At 40.2% G+C, this 20407-nt stretch overlaps 1 protein-coding gene across 1 annotated transcript; it reads right to left on the reverse strand.

The window, feature by feature from the left end:
- Positions 1-2356: 2356 nt before the first annotated feature.
- On the reverse strand, positions 2357-19515 carry SLC16A9 (solute carrier family 16 member 9). Its single transcript, XM_057421490.1, has 7 exons — positions 19459-19515; positions 16067-16124; positions 14776-15004; positions 6670-6813; positions 5697-5792; positions 3023-3931; positions 2357-2668 (listed from the first exon to the last, which is right to left on the reverse strand). The coding sequence occupies exons 3-7, from the start codon at positions 14969-14971 to the stop codon at positions 2490-2492; spliced, it is 1524 nt and encodes a 507-aa protein (XP_057277473.1). The 5' UTR covers positions 14972-15004; positions 16067-16124; positions 19459-19515; the 3' UTR covers positions 2357-2489.
- Between the last annotated feature and the right edge of the window lie 892 nt (positions 19516-20407).

Below are 20407 nucleotides of genomic sequence, written 5' to 3' on the forward strand. Positions count from 1 at the left end.
AAGGGTTGCAGCAAATACTCAAGTTGCAACAGCTCTAAAAATCTCCTCTTGGAAAAGAACCCTGCAAAATGGGAGAAGTAAAAGCAAAAAGTGAAACATTAAATCTTAGGTCTTGTTTATCAAATAAAGTCTAGATTAGTACATTCACAGTGCTCAACTAGCTGTTAGGACTGGAGTCCTAACACATATTGCCTGCTGTGGCAATGTAAAATTCTTCAACAGCCTCTTGAAGCTCTTTCCTCACTGATGGGTAAGGTTACATCAGGAAACTATCACAGATCACTACTTGTATTTCCAAATATATCAAGCTGCCTAATAATAGACTCCATTTCCACCACAAAAGTGTGCTATGTATGACCCTATCATTAATTCTAGCTGTTATTTTTTCAGATTGACAACTAATTTAATGTAAGGTTCATATTTAAAGAACTCAGAATGTATTGTTTGCAGGAAGTAACAGACTTTAAAAGATACTAATCTGAAGGCACACTTACTCTGACTATATATGGTATATCACTGCAGGTTCTTTAAGATGTGTAAAACATGGTACCACTTTTACATGCATGAAGTGAAATCTGACTACAGCTGCCACACAGCACATGAAAAGGTGGAAATCCACGTCAGATACTCAGGGCTTCAATTTGGAACTGGAGTTGCATTTGTGTCTAAATTGAATATACAATGTTTTTTCCACATTGAATAAGAAAGCCAGGAGAAAAAAAAAACCCAGAGAGTAGTTACACCCAGCTGACAAATGGAGGAAAAACCCAGAAACAAACTAACTGGATCTATATCTTGTCAATCTTTAATGTGAAGAAATATAAGTGAATTCCAGAAAGCCAGCAAAAACTGTCTGAAGCCAAGCTGGATTTTCCTACCTCACACATGAAGAGGGAACATTACTTGCACTTATGTCTGCCCCTCTTAGAAGTTACATCGCTCTTGCTTAATGAAGTGTGCAAACACAGTAATCCTGTGCATAGCACTTTGACAATAAAGGTTGCTTGCTACCTGCCTGTTTTTAATCTTAAGGATTGTTTATGAGCCAGAATAACAGCAGACATTTGAAGCACATAGTACTGCTGAGAGCTACTTACGCATTTGCAGGCAACCATAGATTTAACTGAGGATTAAGAACTTCTACTTCCCACAAGGCTTCCAACATGCTCCACTAACCTTCAAGCCCACAGCAAGAAGCCAAAGCACACAGCACGTGCCACAGATGGATAGATTTCTGCGACTACTATACAAGAGCAAGCAGACTTGTCTTTGGTGCAGAAGCAGCTGCACACACACACACACACACACACACACACACACACACACACACACACACACACACACACACACGGCCTGCAGCTACAGAGTATCCAAGGCAATGGGTTTCAAGGCTTCTCTCTTCATTGGCTGGTGTGGTGCTGCAACTCTTTCCACCTCAGCTTCCCCTGTACCTCTTGCTATCCCTCCCCCATGCTTTTTTGTTCCCTTTACTAACTTTTCTTTTTGCTATGTCCATTCCAAACATGACAGATCAATTGCTGTCACATTTTTCCTTTTTTTATTAGGTCTGCCTTGTTGAAAGCTCTAAGCCCTAAGCACTTCCCAGAAGGCTCAAACTGCTAACCTGTATCTGTGCAACAAGAGATGCTCCCAGTACTGCCAAACCATGGGTAACTTGCTCAGAAATACTCACCTCTGAGCGTCCGTGAGCAGACCTCCAACTCCAATCTAAAGATCATGAACTTGCATAACCAAGCCAGCATTTCTTTTCATGGTTTCAACAGTTAAATTTATTCCTTGGTTTAAAAGGTTTTGGTTCAACAGTTTTATAAACAGACTTCACAAAATGTGCAATCCTTACAAACATAGTTCTTAGTTGCAGTGCTAGTAAGAATCATTACTTTCATCATACAGTTCACTTCAGTTATATTACACAAGGTTGGTTTTGTTCCCCCTCTTCTCCCTCCCCAGTTGGCACTTCATTGTAAATTGGAGAAACTTGAAAAAGACAAAAAGTTAATCTAAGCATGATATTATAAGCACCTTGCCACAGTATTACACTCTAATAAGGCAAATTTTTGTCTTGTAAAGGCTGATTGTGCAACTTGGAAACCTATAAAAGGTGACAGAAATGCCAGCCTTTTCCCATAAGGAACAAGCCTTCATTTTTGCTTCAAGGTTTTCACCTCTCCACACCACCCTCTTTAAAAAACCCAACAGTACAGCTGATAATACAGCAGAATATACCCCTTACAGTGTGAAAGGAAATTACAGTAGACACAGGCTGAAAACACGGTGCATAGTAGACAAAATAAGACTGCTCTTAAAAAAAAAATAATGAAAGAAATGAAAGAAAAAGGAACTGAATGACAGGCAACAATGGAAATTTTCTAGTCACAAGGATTGTGGGCTTCATAAATAAATGGAAAATTACTAAAATACTTTGCTGTATAACATTAAAAAAGCGGAAAGTGTTTTCCAGTTGTCACCTAAGCACTAGATGCAACTTTGTAGGAGTAAGTATTTGGAGGCAGCTTTGAGCTCTGATTGGTGCAGGCATTCCAGCAGGGTAATGCTGCCAACAGCAGAAGAAATCCACCCAGTAAGACACAGAAGCCACTGAAATAGAATGCAGTGTCATATTCCTGTGTCCAGTCATAAAACCAACCTGAGGGTGAAAATAAGAGAGAAGCCTATCAGTGAGAAGTTAAATGTAACACAGCACTGCAAGTTAGAGATACATCATGGTGAAAAAAAATAAAATAAAAACACCACACAAATAAAAAGCTAAATCTAAAATACAGTTTGACCATTTAGACATGAAATGTGCCTTTCATCGAAGCCAAAACCAGAACACAATCAGCTTGGTTAGCTCAAGTGAAACAGGCTTTAATTTTTCGTGAAGATTTTGGTTTCATCTTTCCATTGTTATTAGGGCCAACTAGAACTACTTGCATGCAAATTAATTCTGTCTGGTCCTGACAAGCTCATGTTCATTTTATCGTATCTACCTTGACCTTACCTACAATTGGTGGTCCGAGACTATTTCCAAGTCCAGCAAAGAACATTAATATCCCATACGCGTGAGTCAGTTTCTCAATTCCCACAGTCTTCGTTGTTACATATGGAAAAATTGACCAGTTCCCAGTCAGAAAACCCAAAACCCCAGAAAGCATCGCTAATGTAAGGTAACTTTTGGCAAATGGAATTGCAAACAAGGCCACTCCTGTCATTAGTAAGGTAGTTACGTACAGGTATAAAGTGTTAACCCATTTAAAATCTGCCAGTATTCCTAAAGTAAGTTTGCCAACAGCAGTCATAATGCCTATAATGGAAATAAGAGGCATATGATAGTCATCTTCATTAATGTTTGCACTTCTTGCCACATCTTCCATGAGCAGAGAAGGAGGAAATCCACCAATATCAAAGAGCAAGATGGCAACAAAAAGAGCTGAAAATACTTTGTTCTTAAAAAGAACCATGGTTTCTTCCCAGTAGTTCAAATAGAGCTGCCACTTCCTTTTGGCGAGTTGCTTGCAGAAGTTTGTCTGCTCTACAACTTTCTTTTTGTATGTGTCTTTCTCATTTATATTTATTGAGCTTAATACATTCTTATTTAAAATGCTATCCTGTTTGTAGTCAGGCACATTGTTAGCACATTTTTCATCAACGTAGCCCTTTTCAAGGATGCTTATATTTTCTTCAACAGTCTTTTCTTTTTCATGGTAAACAAAATATTGTTCTGGGACTTTGTCTACACATGTTTTTTCTGGTGAAGGGGAATCAGATGACTCCAACGGTCTCATTAGGCTGCCACATGCTAATATATTTAGAGACAGCGCACCAACTATTAGCAGACAACCATCCAGTCCATATAGATCAATAAGCTCTCTTTGCAATGCTGCATATATAAAGAGTCCAACACTTGAGCCTGTAAAAGGAAAATAAGACCAGTTTAAACTGAAGAACTGAGAACATCCTTCAACACTAACAAACATCTACATTTCAGCAGCTACAAATCCACTGCCACAGGAATGGTAAGTCATTTGCGCTCCTCTCTCCCCACACTAATGAACCGGTAAGTTATCATACTTCTTGAAGTTACAGTTTCTTTGCGAGTATCCAAAAAATAGAAAGCCTTTCAAAACATCTGAACAATTTGTAATACTTTAGAAACAAGAAGGATCAATACTATATCTGATGAAAAACACCAAAGAACACCAAAGCCATCCTTCTGCCATGCACTCAAATATATGTATCCCTTCAGGTGCCATTTGAGTTAGCACAGGCAGAATTTCACACACCAACATTTTCTCCCTTCTCCTCACTGCCACTTTCCTTCTCCAAGGCAGAAACAGACCAGGGGTTCACCAACAGTCCTCCTAGAAACAGGCCTTTACTGCTTAGTGTTTAAGGAAGTGGGGGCTCACATGGTGCGAGTTTAATCCAGAGGCATTTCTGAAGCTCATGCATTTGAGAAATCTGGCTATTCAGAGGAAAACAGTGAAAAGTAAGCTATGACTATGAAAACAAGCATTTTATGCAATCCCAACAATTCAAAGAAAAAGCTCTTTGCTGGAATGCTGTAATCAATGGATAACCAACTCACAAATACAGAGCATTAGTTTGTTTCAAGTCAATTTAAAGAAAAAACTTAAATTAAAATCATTTGCTCAGGACTGTTGCTAGGTTGTATTAAAGCCATTTATATACTTCAGTGATAAGCACTGGACAAAATAATTACAAAATTCAGACTTGTTTTGTCTTCCAAGAACTAAAATTAACAAAAGCTCAATAAGATCAGGCCTCAAAACAAACTCCTTGAAATCCCAACAAAAGCCACTGAAAATGGTTCCAAGGAATATTTCTGCAGAAGTTCCCCTTAATTCTAATGGTATGGATTTGGCTAATCTCAGAATACAGACTGTGCTGACCAGGCCTCTCCTTACTAACAACTACTTGAGAAAACAGTTCAGAGAGACTCCACACAACACAGGAAGCAAGGAATGGAACAACAGCCTTCTTTAACAGTTCCTACTTGGTCCATTAATTTAGCAATTTCTGTGGGTGCAAAGCACAACATCACACAATGAACCAGGGAGAGAATGAGAAAGAGTTTTCAGCATCCAAGAATTTTCCTTGCATTATCAGAGGTTTGTTTTCCCAGGATCCATTTAACATAGGTGGACAAAAGCTGGGATGAACTTTTGAAATATTTCATAATTTAGTCTCCTTTTAGATTGGAAATGAAAAAATATTTAAATATTAGCCCAAACTTCACCTACTCCTTTAAAAGTATAGTTAATGTGAGGTTATGGTGATCCACCACTTATATCCTGCATCTCCAATCTTTTTCACTTATCTTGTGCAAGAAAGAAAAGAAAAAAGAGAGCTCTATGTAAAGTTTCCCCTCTTATTACCCATGGCATTAAGCCCAAGCTACCCATGAGTCTTTCATTTTAGTGAATACCTCTTTCTCATCCATATGGATAACCCATACCATACACCTGCATGGGTAGTTACTATTTTATCTGATGCCTGATTTTATCTGTTCATTGCCACCAACATTTTGACTTAAGTACTATTTCAGGAAACTGAAGGTAACTCAGAAAAATATAATCTGTTTTTTCTTGCCCTGGCAACAGTAGCTGTATCAGAGTTGAGAAGTTAGAGAGAATGACAATTAGAAGTCATACCTGTTGAAATCAGACCAAGTGCAAGGCCTCTGCGTTTGTCAAAATAGTGGCAAGTGATGGTAACTGTTGCAGTATACAAAAGGCCACATCCAAGCCCTTGAGAAAAATAGAAGTAAAACATGCAACATGCTATGGGAAATTTTGTATTCCCCAGATAATACAGTAGTGTATCCTGGGCACAGAGGTACCTTCTAACTCTGGATCAGCATGAGCCACTGTGGCCTCACACTGACAGGGCCATTAGGATGCCTGCACTGTCCCACCTCTCTCTCCCTCTCCCATTCCTGGCTGCAGAACCTGCGTGGAGCAGGCTGGGTTTGAGGAGTTCAACAGCTCAGGCTCCATGCTGTGTGGAAGGGTTACATGGCTTTCAGTCCAGGGGCTGGTTTCAGAAAACAGCAGAGCTGCATCCATACAGCACTGTGCCTGGGCCAGCAACATGCCTGGATTCCTGACACCAGGAATATGATAAAACATCCACAGCAGCCCTCTGCAACACAGGGGCAGGTCACCTGCAAGGACAACAGCACTTTCATGATTCTAGCACAGTGCTTTCGGTTCAATCCTGTTATGCAGAGAACAACATTGCTCCCTAATGATCTTGAATTTACCAAATTAGAATGAGCACATGACAAAATTCCACAAAAATTGTTATTCCTTTAAGACTGGCACTTCATTCATGCCTGCAGAAGACCTTAATTCCACCCCTTAGGAAAAACCTCAGCTTTTCTATCTCTAACAATCATGTCAAAGGAGGACAAACTGCTTTCAAACCCTGATGAACATATACATTGCTTTTCTCTATCCCTACATGGCAAAAGTCTATTTCTGACACCCCTCCCCACCCCAAAATATTCGTTGATAAATCAAGTCCCTATTTCTGCGAATCAGTTTCTCCTTTCAGATTCATTAACCAAGTCTCAATACAATAAAGATTAAGTAAGTCTCTATATGAAGGAAAGGTTTTTCTTACCAACAACAATCCCATATGAAATATACAGAAAGTATATGTTAGGGGCAAAACTGCTCATCATGAGGCCCCCAGCCACCATAAAGCCACTGAAGATTGCCACTGGTCTTGCTCCAAAAGAAGATACACATATACTGCAGACAGGACCTAGTGGAAAAGCAGGAAAAACATTCCTAGTAACTATAAGCATCAGGAAGAACTTCCAAAAAATATCAGTCTATGGAAATGTTTCTTACAATAATTATACAATTCAGAATACTCATTTTTCCAGGCTCTTTAAAAGAGTCAGTTATAAAAACATACAAGATCAGGCTTGCAAGATTTTTGCTCAAGGAGAAACTGACATGAAGACCTCAGAATGGTACCAGGGCTAGGATGGAGAGAGCTAGCAAAACATTCTTTAAACATAGGATGATACACACATACTAGACTACAGCACTGTCACTACACACCGAAGGACTTGTACAAAGATTCTGAAAGAGTCATCTTTAGGTACCAAAAAAAGTTAGACCATCAGCCAGGCTTTAACCAAGCAGGTATTTTTTTGACAAAAGCCAAAAACCATGCTTCAGAAAGACACTATCTGTATTCATCTTCATATAAAATAAGGTTTATAATACTGAAATGGAAAATAGTAACTTTTGAACATAACCATGGTAAGAATGCCACCTGGTGCTTACATAGAGGAAAAATCTGCTGATATAATAGATAAAGACAAACACTATGCCTCCCTGATTTTCTAGGGAATTAAACACCTGTTAATCAGTATTTTACAAAAATAACTGTTTACTACCTAGCTTGGTTTCTGCTGCAAAATGACAGAAAATAAAACGCATTTATTGAGAAAATCCAGAGCAATATTAATGAAGTTCAGAAGTTTCTCCTTTTCTTTACCCCCCCAATACTTCTTGGCTGGTTAGTTCTTCAAAACAAGAACAAAGTGCAGGCAACATTTGTACTCTGACTCTACTCAGCCAGTTCTCCCCTCACAGAAGTGGTAGAACAAGCACTTATTTTCAGTTGTGTGACCTGGAATACACCTTTTAGTCTGAAGCAGCATGCAAGCTTGGTTTCATGCATAAATAAGCAACCAGGAAGGGACATGGCTTGCAAAGGCAATCTCTCATCTGAAACCCTGCAGTTCCAAACACTCATACATCGACTTGTATATTAGCCCCAAGATCCTAAACTCAGCAGCTCTGAAATTAGAAGTTAGACACAGACAAATTAAATTATTTAAACACCAATAACAACAAAAACCCCACCTCACCACTTTTGTGTCTAATTCACAGCAATATACACTCCATAGTCAATACAATCTGCAAAAGCAGTAACTTTGAAGTCTGCCATTTGTTAAGGTTAGTCCTCCCTGACTCACCGAGATTCCCAGCAGATGGGAAGTGAGCCCAGAGAAGTGATAGGTAGTGGACAACAGCTGGAGCTGAGGACGGTGCTTGCCTAGGTTTGCAGATAGGAGCTAGCAGCTGGGAATGCAGGCAAGGTTGTTAAGTGAAACAATTCTCCACAGAAAGGCAGGGCATAACTTTTGCCCTACATAAGAGCTATCTGCCTAGGGAACATGAAGGGAAGCAAGTCGGCATTGGGGCTCATGCAGGCAAAGAGTCAGAGTCAAAGAAGAATCGAGAAAAAACTTATGGGGAAGCAGGGTTTATTTGGATTTTGGAAACAATGAAAAATGAAGATATAAGCATTTACTTCTTCTCAAGAGTCAGCATGCTGTGGAAATGAAAGCTGGCCAGAATAAGTTGGGCAGAGTAACTTGGCAAGAACAAAAGCTAAGATTGTTGCTGATTCTAGAACTAATTACTAGAACTTGCAAATTAAGATTGGTATGTTTCCTAAACTATGAGATTTAAAAATAAACAAAGGATTGAATTCATATCACATAAAATATTCTTCTACACTAAAAGAACATTAGGTAGCGATAACATAATTCAGTTAAGGAATTCACACTCTTTCTGTTCTTTATTTCTGACCCACTACCTTGTTAAACAGTATGTCCCTTCCACCTGCTGTCTGTGTTTTGACACAGCTACTTTCAAGAAGGTCTTTGTCTAACCTGGAGTGATGGTATTGGTACAGAGTACACTGCCTGCTACTAGCAGATCTGAAATGAAGCTAGACCCTCTGACCCCCAAGCCAGAACAAGGGAGACGCAGAGCTGAAAAAACATGTCTTCATAATCTGACAAGGACACTCTCCTCTGGAACACCATCAAAAGCATCCCTGGCAGGGTCCAAGGTGATACTCTTCCAGCTTCTCCCACTTAGAAAAATAATCCCAAAGGAGAACAAAAAGTACAAAGAGATCTTTTAGCTCTGACATGGAAAACAACCTGTGCAAAACTGAAAAACCTGATCCAATAACTCAGTATTAATGTGCCATCTCACACAGCAAGAGATCTGGCCACTCAGCAATGGCTCTGTTTATAAGAAAGAGTGCCAGTATAAGTATTAAAATAGTTATTATGGGTCTCTGGGATGAGAAGAAAAACAGCTCCATCTTCCCCTTCACAATAGGCCCTACTTTCACACTTCCCTCATCATACTGCTAGAAAATAAAAGTCACAAAAGAAAACCCCTGTGACAGCCAGCATCTCTGTTTTTTTCCCTGCCTTGCATTCCTTCTCTTTCTCTGTTTCCCAAAGAGATGGCATTTTTTCTTTTTTCCACCAGGCACAGTACCTTTCTTTATTACCATGGTATTTGCTCAAGAGTTCACTGTACACAAACATGTTATTCTCTACAAGTATTCATTTAAGCACAATGGGTTCGAGGCAGTTAAGTCTAGTTGAATATCCAACTTTCCCAGAATGGGACTGAGACTTACTCTGTGACTCCTGCCCTGTGGATTTTGTTCAAAGTGGACATTCTGAAGAATGTAGGAGCCTATGTACAGGCAGCATAAGGCTTTTCATTAGCTGACTCTCAGAAAGATCCTTCCACTGATAATGTATTTCTCATTGTAATGTGAACAATATAAAAATAAAATCCCAGTGGCAATCCTCAATAGTAAGCATGGCAAATGGCTTTTAAAGTCAGCATTTTGTTCAGTTTACCAAGCAAGTCCAGGGGATACCACTGGTATTAGAATAATATTTAAAGGCATTGATAAACACTTACATCTTTTACAAACAAAAATCCCTTGGTTGCTTTTTTCTTTTTCTTCCAAATGATGTATCTTAAAACTAGACCAAATTCTACAAAAAAAAAAAAAAAAAGAAAGTACCAGCCCATTCTACAAGAATGGCAGCTAACCCTAGGTAGAAAGACTTAGAGGCCAGCACAGGGACAGCCATTGCTCTTCTGCACACAGACTGTCAAGACTTGGCATTCAGTAATATCAGGCTCTGCAGGGAAGCAGTCAAGAAGATCCCTAGACAAGATGGGAAGAAGTAGCAGAAAGAGATGTGCTGTTCATGGCCATGTAAGATCTTCATGCAGAGACCAAAAAGCGAGAACTCCCAGTTGGAATCATTTGTATATTGATATTTTCATGAAGATTGATTTTTTTTTTAAATAAAAGACTACCCTCAGTGAGACCCGGCTATAACAGCAAATGCTTCCTGAGATGTGAAAACCAGCTATCTGCTGCTCTCAGAGGAACTTCATAACTATCGCAATCTTCTGATCCCCTGACAAGCACAAAGTTGTTTTGTTTAACTGGCATTAACAACCAACACTCTCTTCCTCAATCTTCCCACAGGAAGAAAAGAATTTTGCAAACTAGCACTCCCTGTCTCCACTTGCTCATCTCAGGGGTCCTCCCTCCTTCACCTCATACACACATAAAACCTTTTGCTAAACAAACAGCACTTGACAACAGAGTTCTTTTTCTTATCACCTTAATCTGACCCATTCTACTTGTTGGTATCTGTCCGAGCCTGTTGAATCTGTAGAGTAGAAGCAATGCTCATGGACTGTACCTAAAATCCACTGGACAGAACATAAGAATATTTGATGCATATTAAATGCATTGCTAAAATCTGATCATAATAAATATAATAGTCTCCAAATGTTTGTACTTTGGATAAGACTATAGGTCAGAAAAAGCCTTTTTACACTGAGCAGCAACCCATTCCCAACTGCCTGAAAAGACTGCTCCTTTCTGATAACATTATTAACAGAACTGGGCTCCTCTTCAGAGGAATCTTTGGGACACCTCCTCCCCTTCCCACAAATTATGTATACCTTCCATAGTTTACAGTGGGGGTTACCTATGCATGAGGGTTTTGTCTGAAAATGTGTAGATGCTGCAAAGGATTTTTTTTTAAGTTGTAAAAATATTGCTTAAAAAAAAATAAAAATAAGCTTTTAAAATATTTACCTGAATGTCTCAGATCAGCAGAAACACCCCGTTAATTTATCAAGACATGCCTTTCAAGAGCGAATCTTACCTTTGTTCTTTCTCCATTAATAAAGGGGAGTAGGAATGGGGAACATTCTGCTGGTGTCTCCTCCTATGTGAAATACTCTGAAATCAACTCTTACTATAAACAGAGGTAATGGCAATTACAGGCACCAAGGTCTTTATCTGTTTTGCTTTTAACTAGTGTAACATGGATTAAATTTAATTTCAGGCTCCAAATGGACATAAAATTAAGAACACTTGGTGCAGGAGAAACACATGATCTTGAAAAACAAAATAAATATCCTCCTCTGGACTGTCTTAGTAGGGGAAACATGCTAAGGTCTTTCATTTTCTTCCTATGCAACAAGCCCTACATAATCCATCAAGCCACGTGCCCCATCTACTATAGCCTGATCAGTGTTATGCCACCTGATATTGCAGAGGTCTCACCGCTGCCCTGTACAAGAACACTAATGCTTTTCTTTCACTGTTTTAGGAACATTTCTTCCGACACACTTTAAGGTCACATCACAGGAAATTATAACTCAAGTCATTCTGCAAGGAAGAGATCAACCAGGTCTCCGTCTTGTTCCCTTTTCCAGCTGAACAGTCCAGCTCAGGGATGACCACTGGCCTTAGCAACGCTGTCTGTGCTGTGAGCAAGAGGACAGAAATCAAACACCAGACAGCTAGGAAATTAATCTCAATAAACAAGGTGCTGTACTGGGTTTCCATGCCTTGAGTCTAAGTTTAGCTCTCACAGAAGTCAGAAGTAAACACTGGAGAAAGGATATCAATACAGCAAATGTGAAAGGACTCAGCGTCACCAGCTACCTCAGAAAATGTACAGAGGGAAGGGGAGAAGACACACAGAATCTTTTCCTGTGCCAGCTGGCATACATGTAAGGACATTTTCTTCTTTTTGGTGAAATTACAGTACTCATAAAGCAAAGCCACTGGACCTACCTTCCACTTGCTACAGAAGCTAGCTAATACGATTTCCAGTGCTATCAATGACAAAAGTCTTCCTTAAGAAAATGGACACTTATTTTGTGTGCAGAGCTGCAAATCTACCAAAACTGCCATTCTAAGTTGGACAGAGCTCATAGAAGAGCCTTAATTAAGAGTGGAAATCTCTTGTCTCAATGGCAAAAAGACCATATCATGATACAGGCTTAAAAGAAAATCTCGAATTAATTAGACTGCAGTCTCTAGGCATACACCATGCTAATTCAAGGGCACTTCAAAAATATACCACGGAAAGATAACATTATTCACCAGCTGAAAACTAAAGCTAAGCAACTTGTATCATAATATCAAATACTTTGAAGGAAGAAATTAACTACTGAGAAAAGTTACGAGAGAGAGAATGCGCTAAACAAACATATTCTAATCAGTATTTTCTGCATACAACACGTACTGCTTTAAGAGTACCAATATTTGAAATATGTCTTTGGATAACTATATCAGAGACTGGAAACTGAAATAGAGGAGAAAGGAAAGAGCAAGACTAAAAGAGTCAAGTTAAGAACACTAAAAGGCAAGGAGTGTACAGAAAAGCTTTGGGGTAAAGCTGTCCGGTTACTAGCATTCACACAAGCAAAACTGCTGCTGAAATCAGCTTGCTTGGGGAGATTGCAAAATTGTTAGGTTATAGATAATATCTTTTCACATACATAAAAATATGCTAATTAAGAAAAATTCAATTAGCTTGTTCATCTACTTTACATATGCTGTGACACACAACCTGACCGATAATGCTACAACCTGCAATAACAGAAATAAGAACAGAAGCAAGTTCTCTTTCCCTATGCTCTTGAAAAGTGTGTAACTTTGCAATGTGTTGCACCAATACATTTGCACTGAAAACATATATGTTCATTACACTAGTGACTAGGTCTGAAAAAGGCTTGCTATGAACTGCATGAAAAAATTATAACTTGTCAAGAGCATTTTAGTTTGATGTAGATGTTCTGATACTTACAGTGTCCCTTCAATGAGTTTACCTTAAGTTGAGTTATTATTAAGGTCAGATCCCAGTTTGGCAAGACAGTGGGATCTTCCATTCCAGGTAAAGCAGGGAACTTACATTTTGGTTTTAGTCTACTCTGATAACATCAATGCAATTAAAAGGCTCTCACTGTACTTCTTTGAAGGCATTAAATATAGGAATGTCTAAACTAATCCCAAACGGCAAGAATAAAAGTCCACCTGACAGACAACAGTTTTCCTAGACTGTCAAAATTTCAAAAAATTTTGCAATTCTATACCAAAATCTATTACAATAGCAGTTTTTATATGTATTATTCAGTCACAGAAGTTCCTATTTGCTGTAAAGCACACTACTGGCAGTTGCTTACAGTGGCAAGACAGAGGGCACTGGGAAATCTGGAAACTAGCATGGTGCTGACATACAAGAAAGTAAGCTGAGGCTTTTGTCAGAAAGTGAGCCAGAGACTTTTGTCTCCAGGGAGAGGGTTTGCCTTCACCCCTTCTCTTGCAATTCCCTTCTGCCTAGTTTTAATTCAGTAACTTTCTTGTTTTTCTTCTTTCCCTCCCACCTCATTCTCTCTCTCAAGTTCATTTAGGTCTTGATTTGCTAATAACAGGAGTCTATGCCCTTAAACAGGAAAATAAAAAAGTAATAATAAAGAGCAGTCTATAGTCCTTTACCCACTTAAACCCTGGGACTGAATATAGTCTTCTTGTGGTTAATGTGCCACATGCTTTTATCCATTTCTGTTCTGCCTAGTGATACAAAACCTAACATGAAAGCGAGACCAGTACTTGGCTAGTTACAGTGTCTTACAAAGCAGTGGTCTTCATTCAGGCCTGTATCGCTATTTGAACGTCACCTTTCTTTTAAGGAGAAATTTCCTTGGAATCCTGAACTGCATTTTGTCCATTAAGCAACATAATTGTTTTCACCATAGCAACTGCTCTGTTGACAAGCATTTTTTTTCCATATTCAGTGAAAAGATAATAGTTCCCATGGAGAATCTTTGAAAAACAGAAGTTAGTGATATAGTGATATTACCCAGTACAATACATATGCTCAATGTTAAAACAGCAACAACAACAAAACAGACCTATGGACTTTCAAAGTTTTTATTTCCCTAGAACTCTAGTGTTACTCTCAAAGTGACAATGCCTTACTAAAGAAAACATTCCAGTAAAGCTGTTTTCTTTAATGTCACAGTTATCCACAACTTTCCAGGCTTCAAAGGGATAAATTTCCTCAAACAAACAGTGGAAAAAAGCCCGCCCTAAATGGTGGGCTTACTTCTAGAGCTGAAAAATCAATCACTAGTTTATTAATTGACTTCTTATTTAATTGAAATAATTTTTAATCAGTTCAGACTGTTTGCTCTGACTTTTAAAGATACTAATGCAAATATCACATTTAAAGCCTCATTAAAAAAAAGCAAATCCCGTCAGCAAAATTACCATCCAGTTTCCCAGAGATTTTCTGTTTTTTTTCAAATACAGTAATTTTTAATTTTCTAAGGGTAATATTTTTATTGCTTTTTTTACCATTATATTGTTTTGGTTTACATATAGAAGTTCTACAACTATAAATGTACTCTTCCTACTCATCCTCACCTAAAACAAAAATGCAGCATCCTTATTCTATCATTTACAGCTGTCTTTAATACAATTCCAAAAGCACATACAGATGAAAGCGTTTACTAGAAAGAAATGTTCTGATTTAAGATAAGATACTGCTTCTACACTTACTGGCAAGCAATCCGATTCCATTTGCCAGAGATCCAACCCAAGCAGTCTTGCCTTTCCCTTCTCCAAAAACATCCAGCCATTCTAAATACAAGACTCCCACTGCCAGTGGTGATCCGTAACATAAGAACTGAGTAAAGAAGGAAACGACAACAATCACCCAGCCCCAGCCGCCATCCGGTGGTTTCCGAAATACCATCTTGTCAGATGAGTGCAGATGTGAAGGCAGAACCTTTTATAAACAAAAACCAAACAGAACAGAGCATTAGAAATGTGACTGATCTAGGTTTAGAGCATTAGAAATGTGATTGATCTAGGTTTACTAGTACAAGTGAGCTGTACAGAGTAGCACATATTCAAACACAGGCTTATTTCATCCTTCAAGAAATACATGCAGCACAGCATACAGACAATGAAAATGAGTTACTACTTGCTACTTCTACCTCTCCTAAATAACACAGGAATAGTATGCAAAGCCTTAATAAGTCATACACACATCATCAGCACTGTATTACAGAAAGGGGGAACATTTCATTTTGTCAGTGTTAAACAGGCTTTGAGAGGACCTCGGGCTTTAATATTTGCCCTAGTTCAAAGAGAGAACCACATGGCCACCTGCTGTTAAGACCTCAGATATCCCGAGTGAAGCATATAGGCTTGAAGGATAAGAAAAGCTACAAGTACAAAACAATCCAAATAAATACTTTAGGATTAAGAAAAAAAATATAAATATTAGTTCAAGGTTAAAAAAAAAAAGTTTACCAAATTGTAATCTCAGCATAGCACTTTGCAGTTTAGCGAAGTGTCTCAGTGCAGTTTGCACACATCACCCTTCCTGGAACTGGCGATCACTTCTTGACTCCATAAGCACCTTACAATCCCTTGCATGGCAAGATCCACCACCTGTGTATTTATGGCTATAAATAACTTACTGTCCTCACACCTTCTCAAGACTGCTTTGTGAATACAGGGACAGATACCTCTAAAATCTAGAAAAGGATTTAGAGGTTTCCCAGCCTAAATTGCTCCGCAGTTTGGATGACTCCAGTGATACTGTGTCCTGTGCATAGTTAACCTGCCTTCTCTCAGTACAGGGAGCAATCTGCCTGTGATAATTGCAAAACCCATGTCCTGTTTCTGGCTCTGTCACTAACCAGACGTGTGATTTTTTTTCCCTTTACCCTGTAAGATAGAAAGCTACAGTACAGAATTTTGAGGATTAAATACTATAAAGACATGAAAAAGCCCAGCTATAGTTTACATGTGTAATGTTACTTTGAGGGTAGATACTTACAGATGATGACAAAAGATCTTCAGTTTCCTACGAACGTAACTTCACGTGATAAACCTACCTGCAGAGAAACAGAAGCAAAGCAAGTTTTCAGCCAAAGTATCACTGCAACAGGGAGCACAACTCTGAAAAACTGGTGTCTTCATATTAAATCTCTTCTTTTTCATACCTTTTCAGTGGAACTTCAGATGTAATAAAGTTATCTCAGTGGAGAAATACTGGTCCCCCCTCAATTAATTAACAGCTGACAGCAGCCTTGAGCCCCAAAATAACAAAAACATTGCCTACTAATGTAAAAAAAATGTTTGACATTCTAGGTCCTTTAGGAGTGATTTACAGTTTTAACATACCGACAGTCCTTCAAGATACAGTATCTCCAGTTACAATTGTTACGAAGCTGTATGTTTCATTTATACATGTAAGCTCTAGCAAGTGTCCCTTAAATACAGGAGATGCAAGAGTGACAGCTGGGATAGACAGAAATACCATGCCATAAAATATCAAAGTGTTAAAAAGCTGCTTATAGATATTTTCCCACAGCAATAACCTTTATACAAAAGGGGATCCCCATATTTCTACGCAAAATATTTAAACTATTTGAATGCAGTCACCAAAAAAGCTGACACATGCATCTCTGCATAAGTATCACTTGGCTTGTTTCATCCCTGACTGGAGTAAAAATAGTGGAAAATAAGTAACAGCTTCAATGAAAGACACACTGGGACAAAGCAAGGAAGTTTTCAGAAAACCACTAAAATAATGAAAACAGACAGTGAATAAGCCCAACTTATACTTGTTTAAAAAGTAATCTTTAGAAAACAAATGTTTTTGAAGTTATATTGATTTCCACTGCATTGATGCCCTAGAATTTGGCACAGAGACAACTCTGAGTTCAGTTCTGCTATTCTAAACATTTGATGGGGAGGAAGGGAGGGCAGGGCAAGAAAGAAAAAAGTTCTCATAGTCTTAGGTCACGTAGTATTTTCTAAAAGAAAGGCTAAAAAAAGCCTCTGAATCAGTTCCTCATCTGCTGCAAGTCTGCACAAGGTTACTGACTTTAACCAACCGCTTCCAACTTATGGCAGCAAAAGAGCTGACCTTCTCCATCCTGATTTCTCCTATTTTGCACCACAGATCTCTTCCACGTTTTAGATAAATAGCAGAATTTTAGGTACCAAAGCCATCTATTTTCCAAAAACTTCAAACCATTTACAGTCTGCAATTGTCAAACAAGAAGTGAAAAACACTGTCATTTTTCTCCCAGAAATCATCCTCAAAGTGAAAAATTATCTATGAAGTTTGCTTTTAGGAGCCAACATGACCTGACTTATCCTTCCCCTCCTTGCAGGTTGCTCCTTCACCTCACACTACTGTGTATCTTCTACCTAAAATAAGGTGTATTTTCTAACCTCCCTGAAGGCGTGAAGTCCTCAAGAGAGCCCAAGAGCTGAGAGCCCTGTGTGAGGAGCTCGTTCCCCAAAGCCCCCTGTTATGATACACGGTTAAAGATGTCCCAGTCTGGGACTGTGGATATCAATTAATCTTTTGTTGGTACATTATTTAATGCTTCCCTGAAAATGACAAGTTGTAGTATAAGAGCTCAGTAGCACGGACAAGAGCTGACAGTAGAAGCTAAACCTTCGCTACTCCCAGCACTGCCTGCATGGGCATCAAGTCTGAGAATCGACTTGGGAGAGATCCAGAGTGCCTTTTACTATTTTCTATCTGTGCAGAAGGATGGCACAGACTGCACAGATAAACATGATCATCAAAAATAAAGAAACAGAAGCCCACACAGAAGAGAGTGCTCAATATTTTGCTCTCCCTTGGAACCAATCAGGAAAACTGGTTGATCCTGGAAACAGACAAATGAACAACCACGAGTTTAAGATTCAGGTGGGAACCATTTCACAAACCTTATTGTTCACACAATAAAATGCTTCAGACTCCAGGAAACCTAGCTACATCAAAACAAGTGAAATGGAGAAATGAAGCATAAAGAATTAAACAGTAACTTGAGGTTTGGTCAGAAAAAGCTTTTCAGTGTGTTGTACTCACTGAGAATAAGAATCAGAGGAAGAGAGCTGCCTGATGAAAGCCTTTACCAACAACAACAACAAGAAAGCCTAGAGAACCAACTGAACAGTTTTAATGTGGAAAGAGGAAAGAAAGGGGCATCTGGCAGCAACAGTTTTCTTTTACCTAAGCAGCTTTATCACAAGACTGAGCTCTTTCTCTAAAAGAAATCTTAAAATTTGGCTTAAAGATGACAGAGGAGCACAAAAAACATAATTTGTCTAAACACCATGAGTACAACTGAAATGCAAGCCCTCAGCACAGAACCTAGTATTAATCTGAGGCAAAGGGAATCTTGAGAAAGACAGTAGCAATAAGATTGCTTCCAGATTGTTATTTGTGCAACTGGAGTCTGGTTAAGAACGCTGCTTTCTGCAAGCAGCACATGGCTGTGAAGAAAGCCAATGTCAGCAGAATCACCGTGTGATTTACACTAGGCTATTCCAGTTCTGCAAGGCACTGGTACAAATTAAGACACTACCAACCAGAACACTAACATACTCATCTTAAGTAAAATTAGATTTCACATAAATTTCTATTCATTTTTCAGACAACCTCACTGCAATTATCATCTGAAGCTTCTGCTACCCTTAGCGTGCAAGCAACACCTAAAGCATTAGGGTGAAAGTGATACATTAGACTTATTTTTAACATAACTCATTGCATCCAAACACCTACATATGTACTGACATGACAGTGTCAGCACTGTATTAAATGCACCAAAAAAGATGCATCTGTACTTTGACGGCATCAGACTTCAACTGATGTTCTAACTACAGCAGCTCCCACATTTAAACAGTCGTCTTTAAGTTCTTCCACACTGAATTCCTTTCACACTTCTATTTCCCTCAATTCTCAGCATTTGGGTCTACCTATTTCTCATGCTTTTCCACTTTCCCTTTCGTAAGTTATACAAGAGGCTCATCAACATAAATATTTCCTTTTATTTCTGCTTGATAAGGAAGAAACATGAAGAAACAAAACAAAATACCAGAACAAAGCTTACTAACAACACAATAATGCTTTTCCACTGTGCAAAATAAGTTCACATAAAGAAGCATCAACTAGGGCAGCACATAAACCAACCAGCTTTGTACAAATCTGTCAGCCCAGCAGAACCAGTCCTACCTGTTTCCAGAGCCTCACTGCCCCACGAAGGGATGGAACACCGACTTCCCCACCACCAACACAACTGCCCGTCAGACATCCACACAGATAGATGTAAGCCAATGCTGCTATACAACAACCATCCAACAACATTTATCAGAGAATAACCCTGCAAAACAGAAATGCGGTGTATGCTCCTTACACATCCCAACCTGTAAGTGCTCCCCGTTGTGTTCACTCTCTCAACCGGTCTGTGTCCCTTGGCCAAGTCCTCTGGGGGGATGGATGGGCTCTTATAGTCCCGGCTCACCTCACCTCTCTCCACACCCTCAGGGGCCAGCCCACCCCTGCTCCAGAGGTCTGTTACACATTGACACCTACCACCTCCAGCTCAGTTTCAATGGGAAGCACTCATCCACGCGGCGAAGCGCTCCAAGAGGTGACCAAAGGTCGCCCGTGCCAGCCTCATGTCACACACATGGCGAGTCAGGGTCACGCTAGGTTACCCTGCTCCGGAGCAGCCGCGGCCTCCGGAACGCCAAAGAGCTCCTTGCATTGAGCCCGCACCGATGCCGATAGGTGCCCGCTACCGTGTGCCCACAGCGGGCACTGACTCCACTACAATGTTCAGCGCCCGCTGGATATCAACAGGCACCTACAAGGGACACCAGGAGGCAGGTACCTGCAGGCAACACCAAGGGGTGCTCCCAGCGGGCACCGATGGATAGACGCCGATCGGCACCACGAGGGACGTGGCTGTCCCAGGGAGCACCCGCGGGCGACTGCAGGTCCTGGCCCGGCTCCTTTCCCCGAAGCCCAGACGTAGCGGAGGCTCCTCAGGGCCATTGGGGCCTGGCCCGGCCGCCCCCCGTACCGACAGCCGTCCCTCCGGAGACCCGAGCTGAACCGAGCGGCGGCCCCTCCTGACCGCCTCCCCCGGCTCCCGCCGGCTCAGGCCAGCCCCTCATGGCCCGGCCGAAGCCGCGTCCCCCCGAGTCAGCGGCGTCCCCGTTACCTGCGCCCAGCGCCGGCAGCGGCGGGCGGCCTGTGGGGCGAGGGCAGCAGATGGGGCGGGGGGCAGGAGCCGCCCCCGGCGGGCCGGGGCAGCCCCGCATCCCCGGTGCGGCGCGGCGGGGCGGGCCGCTGCCGGCACGAACCGGT

This window comes from Pezoporus wallicus, unplaced genomic scaffold, assembly GCF_028554395.1.
Source record: "Pezoporus wallicus isolate ANWC-B61680 ecotype Strahan unplaced genomic scaffold, APGP_CSIRO_Pwel_v1 contig_4816, whole genome shotgun sequence".
NCBI classification, from domain to species: Eukaryota; Metazoa; Chordata; class Aves; order Psittaciformes; family Psittacidae; genus Pezoporus; species Pezoporus wallicus.

What these genes read in the sequence shown, in the direction of transcription:
- SLC16A9 (XM_057421490.1), bottom strand. Translation starts at nt 14,971, where the DNA reads ATGGTATTTCGGAAACCACCGGATGGCGGCTGGGGCTGGGTGATTGTT. An exon ending in TTCATATGGGATTGTTGTTG is followed by an intron (nt 5,793 to 6,669) that starts GTAAGAAAAACC and finishes ATTTTTCTCAAG; the next exon opens with GGCTTGGATGTGGCCTTTTG. An exon ending in TCTCGGACCACCAATTGTAG is followed by an intron (nt 2,669 to 3,022) that starts GTAAGGTCAAGG and finishes TTTCACCCTCAG; the next exon opens with GTTGGTTTTATGACTGGACA.